This window comes from Sorex fumeus, unplaced genomic scaffold (assembly GCF_029834395.1).
Source record: "Sorex fumeus unplaced genomic scaffold, SorFum_2.1 ptg000098l, whole genome shotgun sequence".
NCBI classification, from domain to species: Eukaryota; Metazoa; Chordata; class Mammalia; order Eulipotyphla; family Soricidae; genus Sorex; species Sorex fumeus.
The window spans coordinates 25,198,369-25,216,987 of record NW_026606155.1 but is presented as its reverse complement, the minus strand read 5'-3'; the positions used below and the strand labels follow the sequence as shown (position 1 = coordinate 25,216,987).

The 18,619-nt window shown below is 40.8% G+C and overlaps 1 protein-coding gene across 1 annotated transcript; it reads right to left on the bottom strand.

Annotated features, from left to right (window-relative positions):
* Positions 1–2,350: 2,350 nt before the first annotated feature.
* MED6 (mediator complex subunit 6) lies at positions 2,351–18,212 on the bottom strand. The gene is made up of 8 exons (XM_056134411.1): positions 18,109–18,212; positions 13,243–13,402; positions 11,700–11,791; positions 9,023–9,105; positions 8,347–8,455; positions 7,357–7,472; positions 3,604–3,631; positions 2,351–3,038 (listed from the first exon to the last, which is right to left on the bottom strand). Exons 1-8 carry the CDS (start codon positions 18,128–18,130, stop codon positions 2,908–2,910), a joined length of 741 nt encoding a protein of 246 aa, XP_055990386.1. The 5' UTR covers positions 18,131–18,212; the 3' UTR covers positions 2,351–2,907.
* Between the last annotated feature and the right edge of the window lie 407 nt (positions 18,213–18,619).

Below are 18,619 nucleotides of genomic sequence, written 5' to 3'. Positions count from 1 at the left end.
AGCATGGTACTGGAACAAAGGCAGAACTGCAGACCAATGGAACAGGGTTGAATACACTGACATCTCTCCTCAATCATATGCTCATCTAATCTTTGATAAAGGTGCAAGTAATGTGAAGTGGAGTAAGGAAAGCCTCTTTAATAAATTGTGTTGGTATCACTGGACGGCTACATGCAAAAAAATAGGCTCAGAACTCTGCCTAACACCATGTACAAAAGTAAGATCAAAATGGATTAAAGACCTCAACATCAGACCAGAAACCATAAGGTACATTGAAGATAAAGTTGGCAAAACCCTCCATGACATTGAAGCTAATGGTATCTTCAAAGATGCCACGCCACTGGCCGAGCAAGTGAAAACAGAGATAGATAAATGGGACTATCTTAAACTAAGAAGCTTCTGCACCTCCAAAGAAACAGTGACCAAAGTACAAAGACAGTCTATAGAATGGGAAAGGATATTCACCGAATACACATCTGACAAGGGGTTGATATCCAGGATATACAAAATACTGGTTAAACTCCACAAGAAGAAAACATCCAACCCCATCCAAAAATGGGGCAATGAAATGAACAGAAACTTTCTCAAAGAAGAAATCCGAATGGCAAAAAAGCACATGAGAAAATGCTCTACATCATTAATCATCAGGGAGATGCAGATCAAAACCACAATGAGATACCATCTCACACCTCAGAGACTGGCCCACATTCAAAAGAACAAAAGCAACCGATGCTGGCGTGGATGTGGCGAGAAAGGGACACTCCTTCACTGTTGGTGGGAATGTCCACTGGTTCAGCCCTTCTGGAAAACAGTATGGACGATTCTCAAAAAATTAGAAATTGAGCTCCCATTTGACCCAGCAATACCACTCCTGGGAATATATCCCAGAGAGGCAAAAATGTATAGTCGAAGTGACATCTGCACTTGTTTGTTCATTGCAGCCCTCTTTACAATAGCCAGAAACTGGAAGAAACCTGAATGCCCAAGAACAGATGACTGGTTAAAGAAACTTTGGTACATCTACACAATGGAGTACTATGTAGCTCTTAGAAAAGATGAAGTCATGAAATTTACATACAAGTGGTACAATATGGAAAGTATCATGCTAAGCGAAATGAGTCAGAAAGAGAGGGATAGACATAGAAAGATTGCATTCATCTGGGGGATATAAAGTAACAAAGTATGAGATTAATACCCAAGAATAGCTGAGATCAGTACCAGGAGGATTACTCCATGGCTTAGAGGCCAGCCGGGTATCCTAGAGGAAAGGGCTATTCAGATAGAGAAGGGAGCACCAAATAAAGGATGTTTGGAGGATCCTCCCAGGAGGGGAGATGCATGTCGAAAGTAGACTATGGACTGAACATGTTTGCCACTCAATGCCTCTTTTGCAGACCACAACACCCAAAAGGAGAGAGAGAACACAGGGGATTGCCCTGCCACAGAGACGGGGGGATGGGGGGATGGGGGTGGGAGGGATATTATCCATGGTGGTGGAAAATGGGCACTGGTGGAGGGATGGGTATCTGATCATTGTATAATTGAAACCAAAGCACAAAAAATTGTAAATCTACAACTTTAAAAAAAAAATAAAATAAAGGGGAAAAAAAAAATTAAAAAATTGATATGTGCATTCTAAAAACATACATATACAAAGACGAGCTGGGAAAAAGGTGGGAAAGGAGGGGAAAGAGAAAAGAAAGAGAGAGAGAGGAGAGACAAATACAGATACAAAGAAAGAAGCAGAAATTGACACCAGAAAATTAAGTGGTAAAAAAAGTTAAAAATATGGAAAACATGTTGTTATATGGAGAATTAGGGGAACAGGAATCTTTCTATTAATTTTACAGTTTTGCTATAAGCCAGACTTATGCCAAAATTCAAAAACTAAAAATACGAGGAATCCAGAATTACATGGCAAAATTAAACAGATGAGAAATTGTTGTACCACTTAATAAAATGCCATCATGTTGCATGATTAGCAGTAAGAAGGTACATGACAATACTCAGTGGTATTAGAGAATCGATAAAGATTTAGAACAATGAAAAATTGAGGAAAAAATTAAACTCAACACAGTGAGAACTTAATAGATAAGTGGGCTGAAATAATAGTTCTGGGGGCTGGAGTTCATGCTTTGTATGTAGTGAGTCATACACTGCACAGTCCCCTGAGCACATCAGGCGTTACCCACAAACAGAGCTAGGAGTACCCGGACCAGCACTGGGTATAGTCCCTAAGACAAAACAACAGAAAGAAAACAGATCACTCACAGAAATTACTAAAATAATTCACAAAAATTAAGTAAACTCCTAGTGGTACTTACAACAGATAAAATAAATGAGAGTAAACTAAGATTTGCATTTTTATTTAAGGGTCTTGGGAAAACATGCAGTGGTGCTTGGGAGAAATAAAATGAGAAAAAAATGATAAGCACAAGTTTTAGTATATGTAAGGTAATGGTGAGTAGAGGGTTTCTGTTTTATCTTTCAGGTTGTAACTCAAACGCTAAAAATATGCAACCGATGAAAGGAAGTTTAGCTATTACTTTAACAATTGTTGCTTACAAAGAGCATTTAGAAATAATTCAGAGAGAGAAATAAGGTTGAAAACAAGGCATGATAATATATACAAATTCCTTTATTTAGCTTATACCTGTGTGCAGACGTGCACATGTAGTGACGAGGCTGCTCAAGTCTAGTCAGGGAAAGTTAGAAAAGATACATAAAAATGTTCCAATGGAATCACAATGATCCTCTTATATCCTTTTTGAAAGAATACTCTTAGATATGTTCTTAAAAAGAAATGGAAGTCGTGACAAATAATTTTAAAGTCCAAGAGACTGTCACAGGAGCAAGGTAAGATGAAAGGCAAGAGGAGACTTCTGAGCTTCTCCTCCGTGTCCAGACTCACTGAAGTCTCATTCGTTTTTCAGGCGGGCCTTTAGTGCTCACTGTCTGTTGGGTGTTTTTGGCAATCTCCTTCTCTTCAGATTTTACTGTTTCAGGAATAGCTTCTGCTTCCTTCTTTGTCTGATCCACTTGTCATCAAAAGCAGGTGGAAGGACCAAAGTAGTATAGAAGTGAATATCAGTGATTCAGATTTCAATTTATGTAGAAATGTTAAATCAAGTAAATTATCTAAATTTAGCCTTTACATCACATCAATCTATAGGAACCCATGTGTCAACTGAAAATCCCAATTACTTCAGCAAATTTTTGATACTATACAAAAGGTCATTATTTAAATAAGACTTTATGTAAACCAGAACTGTAACTGTTCTAGCGGATTCAACTGATAGTATAATACCTGTTTTAAATGAAACAGAAGTCCCTTTGCCAAATTGAATCTCAATATAATCAACCTCAAATCACCTTGGTTTTTCTATGTCTCCTCATTCCACAATAATTCATGTTTGAAATATTAAAATACACAAACACCACTTTGGGCAATTCAGCAGATCCAAAGCGCTAAGACTAACAAAATGTAATGAAACACTCCAGAATGACAAAACGGCCATGGGTCATATTCTATGCAAGTGGTTATGACATTAAACAGGCTGTTTATAGTAGATTCTGCTAATAAGAATATTAGACAAGGCATACCTGGGACAGGCTTTTCTCCAGACTTTTGCTGCTTAGAAAAAATATGGATGGGGTGATGGAGTCATGGAAGAGGGGAAAAAACAGGACACATTAATTAGCAAGGCTCTTCTTGACTTCATAATTCTTAGTAAAAAAGTATATCTCACGTACAAAAGTATATCTCACATATAAATTATACATATTTTTATTCTTGTGTAGTTCCCCTTATAGCTGGCTAGTCTTGATCAATGACTGTCCTTTCAGCTAATCTTTAAATGCAAAGGTAGATCATGCTAAGCCCCAAATAGCCATATTATAATGTATTTTATGCCCCTGGTATTTTCCTAAGATAGGTCACATATTGGTTCACATGCAACTAGTATTTTACATGTCTAAGCAACCTGAAGGAACAAGTCATTTCTCCTTGAAACAGGAGAGGAAATAAATGATGTTTTGGAAATGTGAAGTGCTGGTATTCTAAATACCACTGAACCATTTCAATTATACTGCATACTGAACTACATACAGATCTGGTTGTAACGGTATTGTCTACCACAGTCTGCTTTCTCATATTTCGGTGTGTGGCTTCCTTGACAGTGCCAACAATATTTGGCCTTGCTGTGCAGGCTGATGATGGTTCTATACTATCTAATTTTTCCAACAGAAAAGTCGTAGGCAAATTAGTGGGATGTGGTTTTAAGAAAGAAAAATAGAATAGTGCTACTTTGCTGGCCACATGTGCAGTGTGGCAGTGGATATTTAGATGTACCTTTGAGGCATACACAATATTCTTCTAAATCAACATTACTTCAATAAAAGCTACAATGTGATCAGGTAGCCACGTGTTCAGATAAGCCCAGCTGTAATGATATCTTATCAATGTCTTAGCAACTGAAAAGACATTTCATCAGAAAGGTTTTGAAGGTCTGAATTCCCATCACACTTGTATTAGCCTAACTTTCGGCAGTAACAAGAATTAAAAACATGAAATTAAGGAGTTTCAAACTTCAGTAACTGTCCAATATACTCCTGGGGTAACCCATATTATATAAAGGCAACACTGCTAGGGTTGAGAAGCTCAAGTGTTAAGCACAGCAGATGAGCATAACCAAATCATGAGGCACAAATGCTTCTGGCTGACACTGTGCACATACAGAGGATAACAAGAGACTGCAAAGAGACCAAGAATGTATTTCATTCTCTAGGCCCAAGGAGCAATGTTTTAAGACCTCAGAGGTCATTATTATAGAAGGCCGTCTTTCTCCTAATTCTCCAACACAAAGTTGAATATAGCCTTTGGGAGTTGGTTTTGGCCCTAGTATGATGAAAAGAAAGTCTATCTCCTCTATTAATAAGTAAAGTAAAAGTAAAGGCCCTCCCGTTGATCATCGATTTGCTCGAGTGGGCCCAGTAACGTCTCCACTGGAGACTTTGTTGTTACTGTGTCTGGCATATCGAATACTCTCGGTAGCTTGCCGGGCTCTCCGAGAGGGGCGGAGGAATTGAACTCGGGTCGGCCATTTTGGCTGCGTGCAAGGCAGACACCCTACCCGCTGTGCTATCGCTCCAGCCCCTATTAATACTTGTAATTAATTTAAGCCTTGCACAATCTCACCTCTCTGCATTTTCTTCTTTACCCATTCCCTATATTTGTCTAGTTGTCAACACTGTCACCACTGTCCTCCCATTGTTCATCGATTTGCTCAAGCGGACCCAGTAATGTCTCCATTTTGAGACTTCTTGTTACTGTGTTTGGCATATTGAATATGTCACGGGGAGCTTGCCAGGCTTTGCCGTGCGGGCGAGATACTCTCAGTAGCTTGCCAGGCTCTCCAACAGGGGCGGAGGAATTGAACCTGGTTCGGCTGGGCTGGCTGCACACAAGGCAAACACCCAAACGCTGTGCTATCGCTCCGCTATCGCTCCAGCCCATTTGTCTAGTTATCTTTCTAAAATACAAAACTAATTACATTAGTTCTTTTCAACTACTCTTTAACATGTAATTTGGTCTCTACTGACATCGTTAATAATTCTTAGTGAGTCAGTGATGAAGATCTACTGATGATAATGTTCCGTTACACTTCAAGAGCAAATATTTTAAAAAGAATATATGAAAATGAACCACTGCTCTGGTTTCTTTTGTGATGTCAGCTATGGTTTTATAACTCTAAATAACTTAATGCAGCTGGAATCCTGTTCGTGTGGAAACGTTAATGGGTTATGGTTTTAAAATAAGTATTATTCACAAATTACGGGGACCGGAGTGATAGTACAGCGGGTAGGGCATTTGTCTTGCACGCAGCCGACCCGGGTTCGATCCCCGGCATCCCACATGGTCCTCCCCAAGCACTGCCAGGAGTAATTCCTGAGTGCATGAGCCAGGAGTAACTCCTGAGCATAGCTGGGTGTAACCCAAAAAAGCCAAAATAAAAAAAGTATTATTCACAAACTCCTTTGTATAGCATATAAAATCCTTTCAATCTAACCTAAACCTAGATTGTAAGTATGCAAGGCATGTGCTCTACTGCTGAGCCATATCCCCAGCCCAATATGTACTTTTAAATTTTCTTGCAATTAGATTTTAAGAGCACAATTTTATATTTTAAGCAAATGTATCTAAAGCATTACCATTCCTGGGACTGAACTGTTGGTGTAGCGGGTCAGGCATTTGCTTTGCATGCATCTGACCTGGGCTTGATCCCCAGCATGCCATATGGTCTCCCCAACCCCACCTGATTTGATCCCTAGCTCACTGCCAGGCGTAAGCCCTTGCACCACTGTGTGTGACCCAGAAACAAACAAAAATTTGGGGGTGAGTTTTCACAGTGCCAATCTTCTAGGCCGAGGCCACAAATATGAAACCACTCCATATTACTGAGTGCAGTTTTGGCAGCACTGTCGTTATCAGTAGTGTCACAAACATGCAACATTCTATGGACCACAACCACACGTGTGTAAACCTGCAGCTAAAAGTGTGCAACACCTTAAGGGCATTGCAACAAAGTGAGAGCACCACAACCGTGTTTGTCACCTTCAGCCATCACAGTAACAAAGAGAAGGGAAGGGATTGGGAGAAGTGGCCTGTTTAAAGCCTTTGCCACTGCAGCTGGATCCCTGCGAAATTAGAATTATAAAATTCCTGTAAGAGACACCAAAAGACTGTATTGTACTACTTCTGCCTTCACTGTTTATTTAGCAAAATCCTCTGCTCAAAACATTGTCTAACCATTAATTGTATCATGCAAGAAGGCAGCACAAAAGTCACTGAATGAATTTTCTTTCTCTATTTTTATTTTTATTATTATAATTTTGCTTTTTAGGTCACACCTGGCAATACTCAGGGGTTACTCCAGGCTCTGCACTCAGCAATTACTCCTGGTAGTCCTCGGCACACCATATGGGATACTGGGGATCAAATCAGGGTCGGCCAGGTGCAAGGCAAACATCCTGCCTGCTGTGCTATCACTCTGACCCCAAGAATGAATTTTAGGTTTCAGTTTATTAATACCATAGTTTCAGTAAACCCCCAAAGACAGTATTATCTATAAGCAGTCCTCAGAGGTTGTGAAGGTGCACTGAGAAGTTAATTAGGAGTACAGAATAAAGTGATCCATTCTCATGACTTACTTTTTCCATTAAGTCTTTGAAAACCGTTTGAGACCGAGATCATTTAAGTAGTTAAGAAAATCTGAATTTCTAGCTCCTATCCAGAAATAGTTAACATCAAAAGTATTAAGAAAGAAATCTCAAACTTAGTATACACAGTCTCATTACCTGCACAAATTTGGGTGGAAATTTTTGTCTAAGGTCTAGGAGTAATGCATCCACACGTTGTCTCTGAAACACGGAACTTGGTTCTTCCTTCCTTTTGGCTTTAGGTTTAACTTTATCTGTAAAAATAGGAAGTCCAAATGAAAATATTGCTTACTAGAGTTTTGTTTCCCATTTTAAAATCTTTGTTCACCATATTCAAATTCCATCAATCATTTTAATGGTTGCCAATTAAAATGAAAACAAACCCAAATAAGTATTCTGATACTCCTTTCAAAAATTCCAGCTAATTACATCTGAAATTTTCCCTGGGAGGAGAGTACACTGAAGGACTATTGATTCCAGGTAGGTTTTCTTCCAAGTGCTTCATTAGTGTAGGGTAAATAGCTCTGAGGAGATTAGTACACACTGATATCAGCTTTTCTCTATTGAATGCTGCTACTTGTAACTACCATTAAAAAAATTATAAACTACCTGAAAGAGCACTGATTGTAAAAATCTGAATTCTATTTAGATTCCTTTCCCAAATAATTTAGTCTTCAGATGACAGGAAGAGTACTATAGAACTATTTCAAGAAACACTTTATTGGTAAATATGGTGCAGAACAAGTAGTGGTTTCCATAGCACAATCTATGGAAACTAGGGGGGATGGCATTCCTATATTTGATTTATAAGACCAGGGAACATTGGTCGTTTAGAGGAATAGCATCTTCCCTACTTTAAACTTAGGTTCCAGACATCAAGATGACTCAAATTAGATAATAATTACTCATTCCTTACTAATGATTTTCTCTTTAAATTCCAGATATCTTAAAATATTGAACCAACATATCAAAGACCACCAGTTACCTAATAGATATGGGAAAGCTATTATTACATCTTATTATGGAAAATGAAACTCGACAATGTCATAATCCCTCTAAGAATCACTTAGAAAAAGCTTCATTCTCAGAGAGCCAAAAGGGTTTTAAGAGGTCTAGGTGTGAACCTACCTTGCTCCTCATGATCTTTGAAGTGCCACCAGTACCCTTTGGAAGGATGATATCGACAATATGACATAGCTTCGTCAAAAGCTGACTGAATTCCATGTACTGCAGTAAGCTTATTTAAGTGAAAAAAAAAAGTTATAAAATTTATTAGTCTGACCCTAAAGTATTACATCGACAGTAAATTTCCTATTTCCCAGAATCTGAGTCACTACAGCATTGGGCTGGAATATACATTTAACATGGAATATACATTTAACAGCCACTTAACCATGCTTAAGACATTCCAATGATCAATACCTGATACCAACTTGCACGAGAGAAGGGGTGCTTGACAGTTGGTTCCATTCAAAGTTTTCTCTAAGAGCCTAGAAAATATGGCTCAGTGCCTTCCTTGAGTGCCAGGCACAAGACTGCCAGCACTGCCCCATATCACTGAGTACAAACTCAATAGCACTATCAGGATGTCTGTCACTTCAACAGGTGCACATGTTTTGCAACCAAGTAGGTAACCCCTAGAGAGCAATGCCACCCAGTGTGCCAAATACCACAACCAAGCATGTGATTCCTGGCAATCAGAACAACTGAAAGCATACAACTCCCAGACAGCAACATCATTATAAACACCACAACAAAGGGACAGAAAGGAGGAGGAATAAAGTGTAAAAGCCAATGAACTCACCACTCTGGAGTTTATAACTGATCCCAAGTCTGGTGCCTGATAGATTACTCCAGCAATGATATAGTAATCAGCCATTGGAACAACTAAAGCAGAGTTTTTTTTAATTAAAAAAAAAAGTTTTAAAATATAGTTATACACTCAAACTGCTATTGAAAGAACTAGGGTTGGATATATAGCTAAAAGTGCTGGCCAAGTTCAATTCCCAGAACTACCTCCCTGCCCAAACTACATAGATGTCACTGGAGGTAGGCCGGGTGACCTCTGAAAACAAAAAAGGAAGTAAAATTTTCCCACATTGAAGCTGAAGGAAGGTGTGACAATTCTTTATTTAGTTATTTTTTGTTTTGTTTTTGGGGCTGGAGCGATAGCACAGTGGCAGGGCATTGGCTTTGCACACAGCAAGCCCGGCTCGATTCCTCTGCCCCTCTCGGAGAGCCCAGTAAGCTACCAAGAGTATCTCACCCACATGGCAGAGCCTGGCAAGCTACCCATGACACATTCAATATGCCAAATACAGTAACAACAAGTCTCAAAAAAAAAAAAATGGAGACGTTACTGGGCCCGCTTGAGCAAATCGATGAACAACAGGAGGACAGTGTTTGTTTGTTTGACAGTTTTAAGATTACGCCCAGCAGTACTCAGGGCCATTCAGCAGTGTTCATGGAACCATGCATTATCAGTTATCAACCCATCTCTTGCCTACAAGACAATGCTTCAACCCACTGAGCTCTCCCTCCGACCATGACAATTCTTATTTTTACACATAAAGCTTTACTGGAAAGCAGTCATACCCATTCATCCACATTACTATATAAGGTTGCACTAGTTGAGTAGTCATCAGAGACCATGGGTTCTAAGTCTAAAATGTTTATTCTCTGGACCTTTACAAAGTACGTTTGACAACTCTTATCCCAGAGTAGCACTTCTCAAACTTGAATGTGCATCTCAGTCACCTAAACGTCTGGTTACAATCAAATTTCTATCATCTGAAGTAATCCTTATCAGTCAACCACATTCTGGAGAGTAAGACCATAGGAGAGCGAGAGATTCAGAGCCCAGGGTGAAGATACCAGAAGCACTGAACTTGCCTCTGTGCCCCAGTACTGATGGTAAGGAAAAAATAGCCACTAATGAGGCCAGTGCCATCTTGATGTAGCCTGAACTACATACAAATAGTGTCCCAGTTCTTCCTTTACTGTACGGCTCTCTTCTTCATTGGGCAGGGGCTCTAGATGTTTTATTCTAAAATTAAATTTGGATTTCCATTCTGAAAACCACCCTTTCTTCCATGTTCTCCCTTCCTCTCTCTCTTTCTCCCTTTCCCCCTTCCCGCTTGTCTCTTTCTTGGTTTTTGGGTCACACCTAGTGATGCTCAGGGGACTATAATATAGGATGCCAGGGATCAAACCCGGGTTGCCTGCATGCAATGCAAATTCACTATATTATTCTCTTAGGCCCCAACCATAACTTCTTTAGCAAGGTCACATTCTGGAATCAATACAAGGATTAACTGTCCTGAGGAAAATATCTGGAGGACAAAGTCAGTCATCTCTAGCTCTGATTCAAAAATCCAATCTGACAGAACACTGGTAGTATTCTGTGGTGAGCATAGGTACCTTCCAAAAATCTGCATTCTATACAGTTCAGTGAAATTATACATTAAGTGTCAAGTTTTGTTTCCTATCTGTTTTTTTTTTTTTTTTTTGGAAAATGGGGGTTAGCATAATCCAGGTAAACCTTTTGGATGAATGCATCAAGAGAACTTCCAACTGAACTTCCATGAGTTAGCACAACTGCATCTATAGTGTGTTTTGCAACAGAATTAAGAATTAAGAGTGCTGAGAAAAGAACACTTGCTCAGGATGCTCAAGGTTCAGTTGGAATCCCAACAATTACACTCAGAGAACGAGCTGGACTCAGTGTAGTGAGCTGCTCAGTTTGTTCTTGAAGCATGATCTTTGGGGCATATTGGAAGATTCCAGTTGTCCAAGTACATGACTAAGATTCTGCAACTTATGTCACTGATATAATACACTGATATGTTGTATCACTATATGACTGCTATGCCAGTTAGGCTTCCCATGGCAATTAACACAGACAATATATTATAATAAACACCTGATATTTTGTCTACAGACAGTCTGGAATTTTGGCAGGCATGTCTATCTGACTAGACTTCAATAAAAACTCTGGATCCAAGAATCTCAAATAGATTTCCCTGAGCAGACATACTTTATGAATACGGGTACATCTTACTGCTGGAGGGAACACTTGCTATTCCCCTTACAGGAGAGAAAGTACAAAACATTTACACTTGGGATTACTACACATGCAATTTCATATGGTTTTATCCCCCTTACTGACCTGGCTGTGTAGTCTTACTGTGTTGCTGTACTGTATCTTAGGCATGACTAAAGGTATGGTGAATCTGCAATTCTCTAAGCAAACCCACGGAATAGGTATGTTGTCTAAGGGATCCCCAAAATAGAATCCAAATATTTAAGATCACGCAGTTCACAAAGTAAATATACCGTGATATATTAAGAAATTTAAATTCCCTCAGCCTGCCAGGAGTGATTTCTGAGCCCACAGCCAGGAGTAAACTCTGAACACTGCCGGGTATGGCCCAAAAAAACTAAATTATTTTAAAAAATCAACACTGAAATTTACACTTTACCTTGGGTAGGAGATTGTCGCTGTTGCTTCCGAATTATAAAAAGAATGGGCTCTTGAGCATGTAAAAGGATGTACTCCACTCCAACCATCTGACTAAAAACAGAACACAAACATAAAAAATTTATGAATGCCATATGATTCTGTTCGATTCAATTATTATATAACTCTACAGCAATATTATAAACAGAACTGAAACTACATATATATATATTTAAAAGAAGGGTTGTTCAAAAACACTGTTTTCTCAGGTAGGCAGAATACAGATAAAGATTTGATTTAAAATAAAAATTTCTCTATAAAAAATTTTATGATGATCTTAAATCTGAGTATATCCAGTCATACAAGTATACTGAAGAACAAACATTTCAAAAAAGGCAGCCAAAACATATTTCCTAAAATATACATGTATAAAAATATTATACATTTCATAACTATAAATTCTACCCAACTAGAAAGCACCAGAAAGCTCTTATTCCAACAAACTTTTTGACCTGACAAACTATTTAAAAGCAACAGGAACCAGAGAGATGAAACAGGAGTTAAGGCACCTATTTGCATGAAGCAGATTCCAGTTCAATCCCCAACAGCATATGGTACCCCAGCACAGCCAGGTGTGGTCCTGGAGGTCCCAGAACACTCTCAGGGAAGCCCAGGTAATCCCAGTACCACAGGGTCAGGCAGCTCTTGCCAGACTGGCCAATAACTGCCGGCGGACCCTAAGCCTCCTGAGCATAGTTTGGGAGCCTTCCCTCATGCCCCCATCCCAGATCCCACCCTGGGAACAACAAACTGTCTTAAAGGTTGTAAAAGATATGCCTTATATCAAGAACTATGAAATTAAATCCATGTCATCTGATAGATGAAATACATTATATAATTTATATAGCCAGAAAATGTGTATAAACAATAGCTTAGCTTCCAGAAAATCTGAAGATTCTTGTTTTGTTCATCTAAAATTTCATCTTTTTGTAAATTACAAAAATTCACCAAAAATCAGACTTAATCGTTTAAGGCATTAAATTTGATTTAAAGAAGACAATTAGCTAACCTGGGGATTAACAGCTGCTTTGCTAAAATCACTCATCAACAAAATTCAAATTTAAGATTACTTATGAAGCCTAACACACTGCAAATGCTAAATAAACAGATATTAAAGTTGACTTTGTAGAGAATGTAACAAGAGCAAAAGTCTGTACATGTTCAGCACAGACACATCCACCATAAACCTAGTTATAAAATACAGTCAACCCCTGAATCACAAGAACTGAAATGCACGCATCCACTTACTGGAAGATTTTTTTTTTTAAATTCACGAGTTCTGCACTCATGAATTCAACCAACCCTGGATGCCAGTGGATACTAAAAATGCCTGATCATTCCCATGTTTATCCAATTTGTACAGAGTCAAAAATTACAGTTCTTCCAAAACTTGTACTTGCACACTACATAATTCACCATTTAGAAGAACCATTCGCTGAAAAATTTCTAGCTAGCAAAAATACTTACATCTCTATAACCACCTACAACTGCTTACAATAACTTACTTTAAGTGTTCTAACGTTAGCCTCTGCATTTTGACCACTTCATTATTACACGTCCTGTCATAAAATGGATTACTTCTTTCTGAAAAATAATCCAAGACACTTCCACTGTTCAAAATAGGGATCCATGCACTGTCAACCCAAGAGATTCCCAGTAGATTATCTGTGAAAAACAAAATGGCAGAGTAAGAAGAGAAAAATCCAGTACAACATTTATTAAGCAGCTAATGAACTAAACACAACAAATATAAGGCTAACATTGATTTTAACCTACATATTCTAAGCTTAAAAGAAGTATATGTCAGGACTGGAGAGATAGCACAGAGGGTAGGGCATTTGCCTTGAACGTGGCCAACCCAGGTTCGATTCCCAGCATCCCATATGGTCCCCCAAACACCTCCAGGAGTAATTGCTGAGTGCACAGCCAGGAGTAACCCCTGAGCATTGCTGGGTGTGACCCAAAAAGAAAGAAAAAAAAAAAAGAAGTATGTAATGACAAAGAAAGCAAAACCATGACCTGATAAGTGCTATAAAAAAAAAATGACTGAGGATACCACAAAGATATACTTAATCAGATTAAAAAAAAAAACTTTATCTGAGGGAAAATAAACAATTTTTAATGGTGCAGGAGGAGATGGATTTTAGCACTGAATGTTAAGGTAGCCCTGGTGGACCCCAGTACCAATAAGAGTCCCCGCTTAAAAAGGGGAGGGCTCATCAGAGACTTCCCAAGCACAGAGAATACATAAACAAAGGCACAAAAACAAGTGTATGTTATATTCAGAAAACAATTGTACTGAGTGAAAAAAATAAATTTCAAGTATACAATAGACTTAAAAAAAATAGAAACTTAAGTTTTTAATATGTTGGCAAATAATTAAAAAAATTCAAACAAAATCCATTCACAGTCATTAACCTGACCTCTTTCAAGAACAGAGCATAGTTAAGGAAACTAGAGGTAAGATTAAAAAAACATACATATGTAAAAATTAAAGAACATGGGGCTGGAGAAATAGTACAGTAGGTAGGGAATGTGCCTTGCACCAGCATCCCCAGGTCTGATTCCCAGAATCCCACATGGTCCCCTGAGCAACTCCGAGTAATTCCTGATTGCAGAGCCAGGAGAATCCAACTGAGCATTGTCAGGTATGCCCCCTACTTAATAAAGGGCAAATGGGAAATAAAATGGCCATGCCCTTAGTTACTGCTATATAATGTCATGCTTTAGAATTAAACTGAAATTTATCAAAATGGAAAGATAAATGAAAGGTAAATAGAACTTAATGAAAGATAAATAGAAGAAACAAAGGTAAACAGAGCTTAAGTGAGCTTTTCTCTGATACTGGTGGTTATGTTCCCTATCATTACTAAATTATACTAGGGTTTAAGTCACAATCACTAAGACACTAGTAAAAGGAGGAAGAATAAAAACGTTCATCCTCTTACAATGTAAATGACTCTGGCTTCTTTGAAACACTAGGTATGTTCCCACTTTTAAAGTATCTAGACCAGGGAGAGAAATCAAGGATATAGAGCACATGATTTGCATGCGGGAGCACTAGGTTCAAATCCCAACACCACCCCACTACTGCTGGGAGTGCCACCCCCATAAAAAGTAATTTTGTAATGTTTCTTGACAAAATTAGATAAAAGTGAAAACATTATCAAAGTCAAATATTTTAACTTACTATTTCATTACTGAATAGCAAGCATGCAGACAGTATAAAGCTTGCAATCAGTGATGAAATTATACTCTTAAAGTTCTCACTTACAATAGGAAAAGACAATCACAATGTAAAGACACTGCCAACAAACAGTTGACATTTCGAACAACCGCAAATGAGAGCATATTTGTAGTAAGTACACTAGACCCTTGGCTTAGCTTGGCTCCCTCTCCCTCACTGTCCCCCTACCACCCCACACACACACACTAATTTTGCCTGCAAATGAATCTCATTCCTGCCCTGGGGGTAGTGGGGAGGGAGGAAGGATCAGAGAGTCCACATGCAGCTTCTTTCAAGCTTTGCGGGAGAGCAGATGGTTCCTGTCAGTGTTTTCTTTACATCAGATTTTGTTCCTTTAAGCAAAATGCTGGCTGTGAATACCCAGGCTGGTTTTGCACCAACCACTGGGCAGCATGGCCTTCTGAGGCTGAGTCAAAGCAGGGCAGAAAAGATCCTGACTGACGGTGGCTTGAGAATTTAGGAGGGTTTGGGGATTCAGGATGGAAGCATGCGACTACCTTAAGTCTAGACCACACTAATGTTTCCTTTTTTTTTTTTTTTGGCGCGGGGATGTCTTACAGTTTGTTTCTTATTTTGTCAGAGGCCTGTGGTTCAGTGCAAGGGTCCCATGTTGCTGGGCATGACCAGGATCACCCAGGTAGTCCTTGGGGCCCTCAGGGCTGTACACTGAGCTGCTTGGGGACTTCGTGGCGCAGGGAATTGAACCCAGGTTGATCAGAGGTGGGTCAGAGACGCATAGTCTAAGATCAGTGGTGGGTATTAAGAGCAAGTCAAATAATGTGAATGTGGCAGCATTGTTTGTTGAGGACTTTGTGTTCAAAATTGTTAAAGATGATAATTTAGGTGAAACATGGAAACTTCATTTAACACCACACAAAGTGGGCACTCTATTTGGGAAACTAACTCCACAATAGGGTGGAAGGCAGGAAGCTTTTCCAAGATGAAGACTAAGGAGCAAAGAGAATGAGTCTGATTGGCTGGGGCTACATGAACATTTTTTGTTCAGGGTGCAGAGAAATGAGAGGTGAATGCAGAGCCCAGGAGGGCCTTGAGGTCTGGAGACTGGTTGAATAAGAAGCAACAGGATCACAACTTCCACTTGATGGTGCACTTCTGGGGCCCATCTTGTACTTAAGAATTTGCTTCAACACTGGTATATATGATACATTTTTATAGACTGCTCAGGTGGTAAGTCACTTGCAGATGGGGACTGTTGGCATCATAACTAGATCCTAATAGTTTGGATAAACGGTGGTTAGTGACGGGCATTTCCTCTGCACCAGGTTTTGTGCTGGGTTGCAGGTCTTAGAGCTGGATACAGATTCTGAAGTCAAACTCATAACCTTGTCATTCCAATGACAGAGAAGCACATGAACTAAGTTCAGAAGTTCACACACACAAAAATATATCAATGTGTCCAGTGGGGGCCCAAGGATATTACATGAAAATATTAATTAAAACTGCATTTTGAAAGACAAATAGGATTCTTTTTTTCCAATGGATGGGAAGAGGATATTAGGATGAGAAGCTGTATTTGGAGGAATGGCAACTAGTTTGCAATTTCAGAATGTTTCCTTTTAATTATTTATGAAGCACCTATCATATAGCAGTAATGCTTCCATCACGGGAGAGCCTCGATGAACAGCGGGTGGACAGTGCTACAGTGCTACACTAGACCCCAAATTTCGTTAATAAAAAGAGTAAGCAAAAACATTTCCCTTTAAAAACGAAGCATATACAAATTAAAAACAACCTAACTGGAAATGATTTTACAATTAAGGATCTTTTGAGGAAAAACATTTTGGTGATCTGCTGAGTTTGAGAGGGATACATCTAACCATGAAGCTCACCTTGCATCTATTTGCGAAAAATCACAAAGGAAAACCACCACTGGAGCCAGGAATGTAGCTCTGTGGTACATACGTGTGGTGTGTTTGTGTGTGTAAGATTCACAGGACTGCTGCTACCCGCCCCCTCTACCACCACTTCCCACACACAGTGCCACAACGTTCTTAATGGAAAAACAAGAGAACATGTTTAAGGAAGCCAGCACACCCGGTAAAAGGGGAAAAAGGTCAAGGTTTGGGTAAGGTCCCAGAGGTGGAGAATTTGCCTTGCAAGTATGAAGCCCTGGGTTCCTCCCGGCTCAAAGAACCTGGCCAAGCTGGAATTAAGTTCTCCTGTTTCCGTTTTGTTTGTTTAGGTTTGCAGGCCACACCCGGCGGTGCTCAGGGCTTTTACTCCAGGCTCTGGGCTCAGAGTCCTTCCTGGCTGGGCTCTGGGAGCAAACGCGGTCGGGAAGTCGAACCCTAGCCGTCGCTCGGCCTCCGCCCGTATGTTTTAATCGCGCTGGCTGAGTTTTGCAGTGCCAGGGCACGCTTCCTACGCTTTGGTCCTTTACAAATTGGACCGAAACGAACGTCTGCACGTAAACAGAGAAGACAGGCTAGGAGGGACTGCTCCAAGCATCAATTAAGGAGTTGCAATTCCCTGTTACTTATTCTCTGCTTCAACAAACACTTGAGTATCTTTACCGGTCTGGAGGAGGGGAAAGAAACAACCGTTGCCATGGTAACGATTAGGCGCTTCCTGGAACCAAAGATTCTGGTCGGAGCGGGTAAGGCTGGCACCCGGGTTCGATCCCCAGCATCCCAGAGGGTCCCCAGAGCCCTGCCAGGAGCTGATTTCTGAGCGCAAAGCCAGGAGTAACCCCTGTGCATCGCCGGGTGTGAACCCCCCCCCAAAAAAAAGTCTCCGATGCACGCGTCAAAGACAAGACAGCCCCCATGCCAAATCCCAGTGATAAACAGATTACCCGTCTCTGGCCCAAAGGCCGCTCCCTCACCCGAAGTCCCAATACTGCTGTAGAGACGGGCATACAGAACAAACATGGAGCAGATGGAAAGATTCACGGCCCAGGATTTCTTTGGGCGCCCCTCTTTCCCCCTTGCTTTTTTTTTTTAATTCCTAAAAAATGAGGGGGAATACATAAGGCCAGGTGAGCGCCTGGGATCCGGGGAAAGCACGCACATGAGTGCGCGAAGCGTCGCGAAGGCCCGGGAGCCGCGCTCGGCCCGCGGCGACCCCCACTCGGCTCCCGGGAGAGGGAAGTCGGCTCGGTTACCTCGGATATCCACGGCCGCCATGTTCCCCGATGCTCCCGCTGCCCTCCTTCCGGCGACGGCGGAAGCGGCGGCCGGCCGGCAAAGAGGAAAGGAAACCACGAGGTCGGAAAAAAAAAGAGAGACGCGGCGAAAGCGAGAAAGCGAGAAGAGACGCGAAACGACACAACCGGAAGCAATGGGCTGCCAAGTGGGGCGTGGCGTGAAGTAGGTCAGGGGGCGGGGCTCCGAAGAGGGGCGTGGCGTGGAGAGGGCGGGGGTAGAGGGGGTGGGGCGTAGGAAGAGCCGGGGCGTAGAGAAGGGCGGGGTGCAGAGAAGGGCGGGGCGTAGAGAAGAGACGGGTGTAGAGAACGGCGGTGCGGAGAGATGTGGCTTAGAGAAGAGTGGGGCGTAGAGAAGGGCGGGGCGTAGAGAAGGGCGGGGCTTAGGGAAGAGCGCGGCGTAAAGAAGGGCGGGGCGGAGAGAAGGGCGGGGCTTGAGGAAGAGCGCGGCGTAGAGACGAGACGGGCGTGT

Coding starts and splice junctions, on each gene's coding strand:
- MED6 (XM_056134411.1), bottom strand. CDS start 18,130: ATGGCGGCCGTGGATATCCGAG. Junction 9,106..11,699: donor GCGACAATCTCCTACCCAAG/GTAAAGTGTAAA, acceptor ACTCTGCTTTAG/TTGTTCCAATGGCTGATTAC. Junction 3,039..3,603: donor TGGAGAAAAGCCTGTCCCAG/GTATGCCTTGTC, acceptor TTTGATGACAAG/TGGATCAGACAAAGAAGGAA.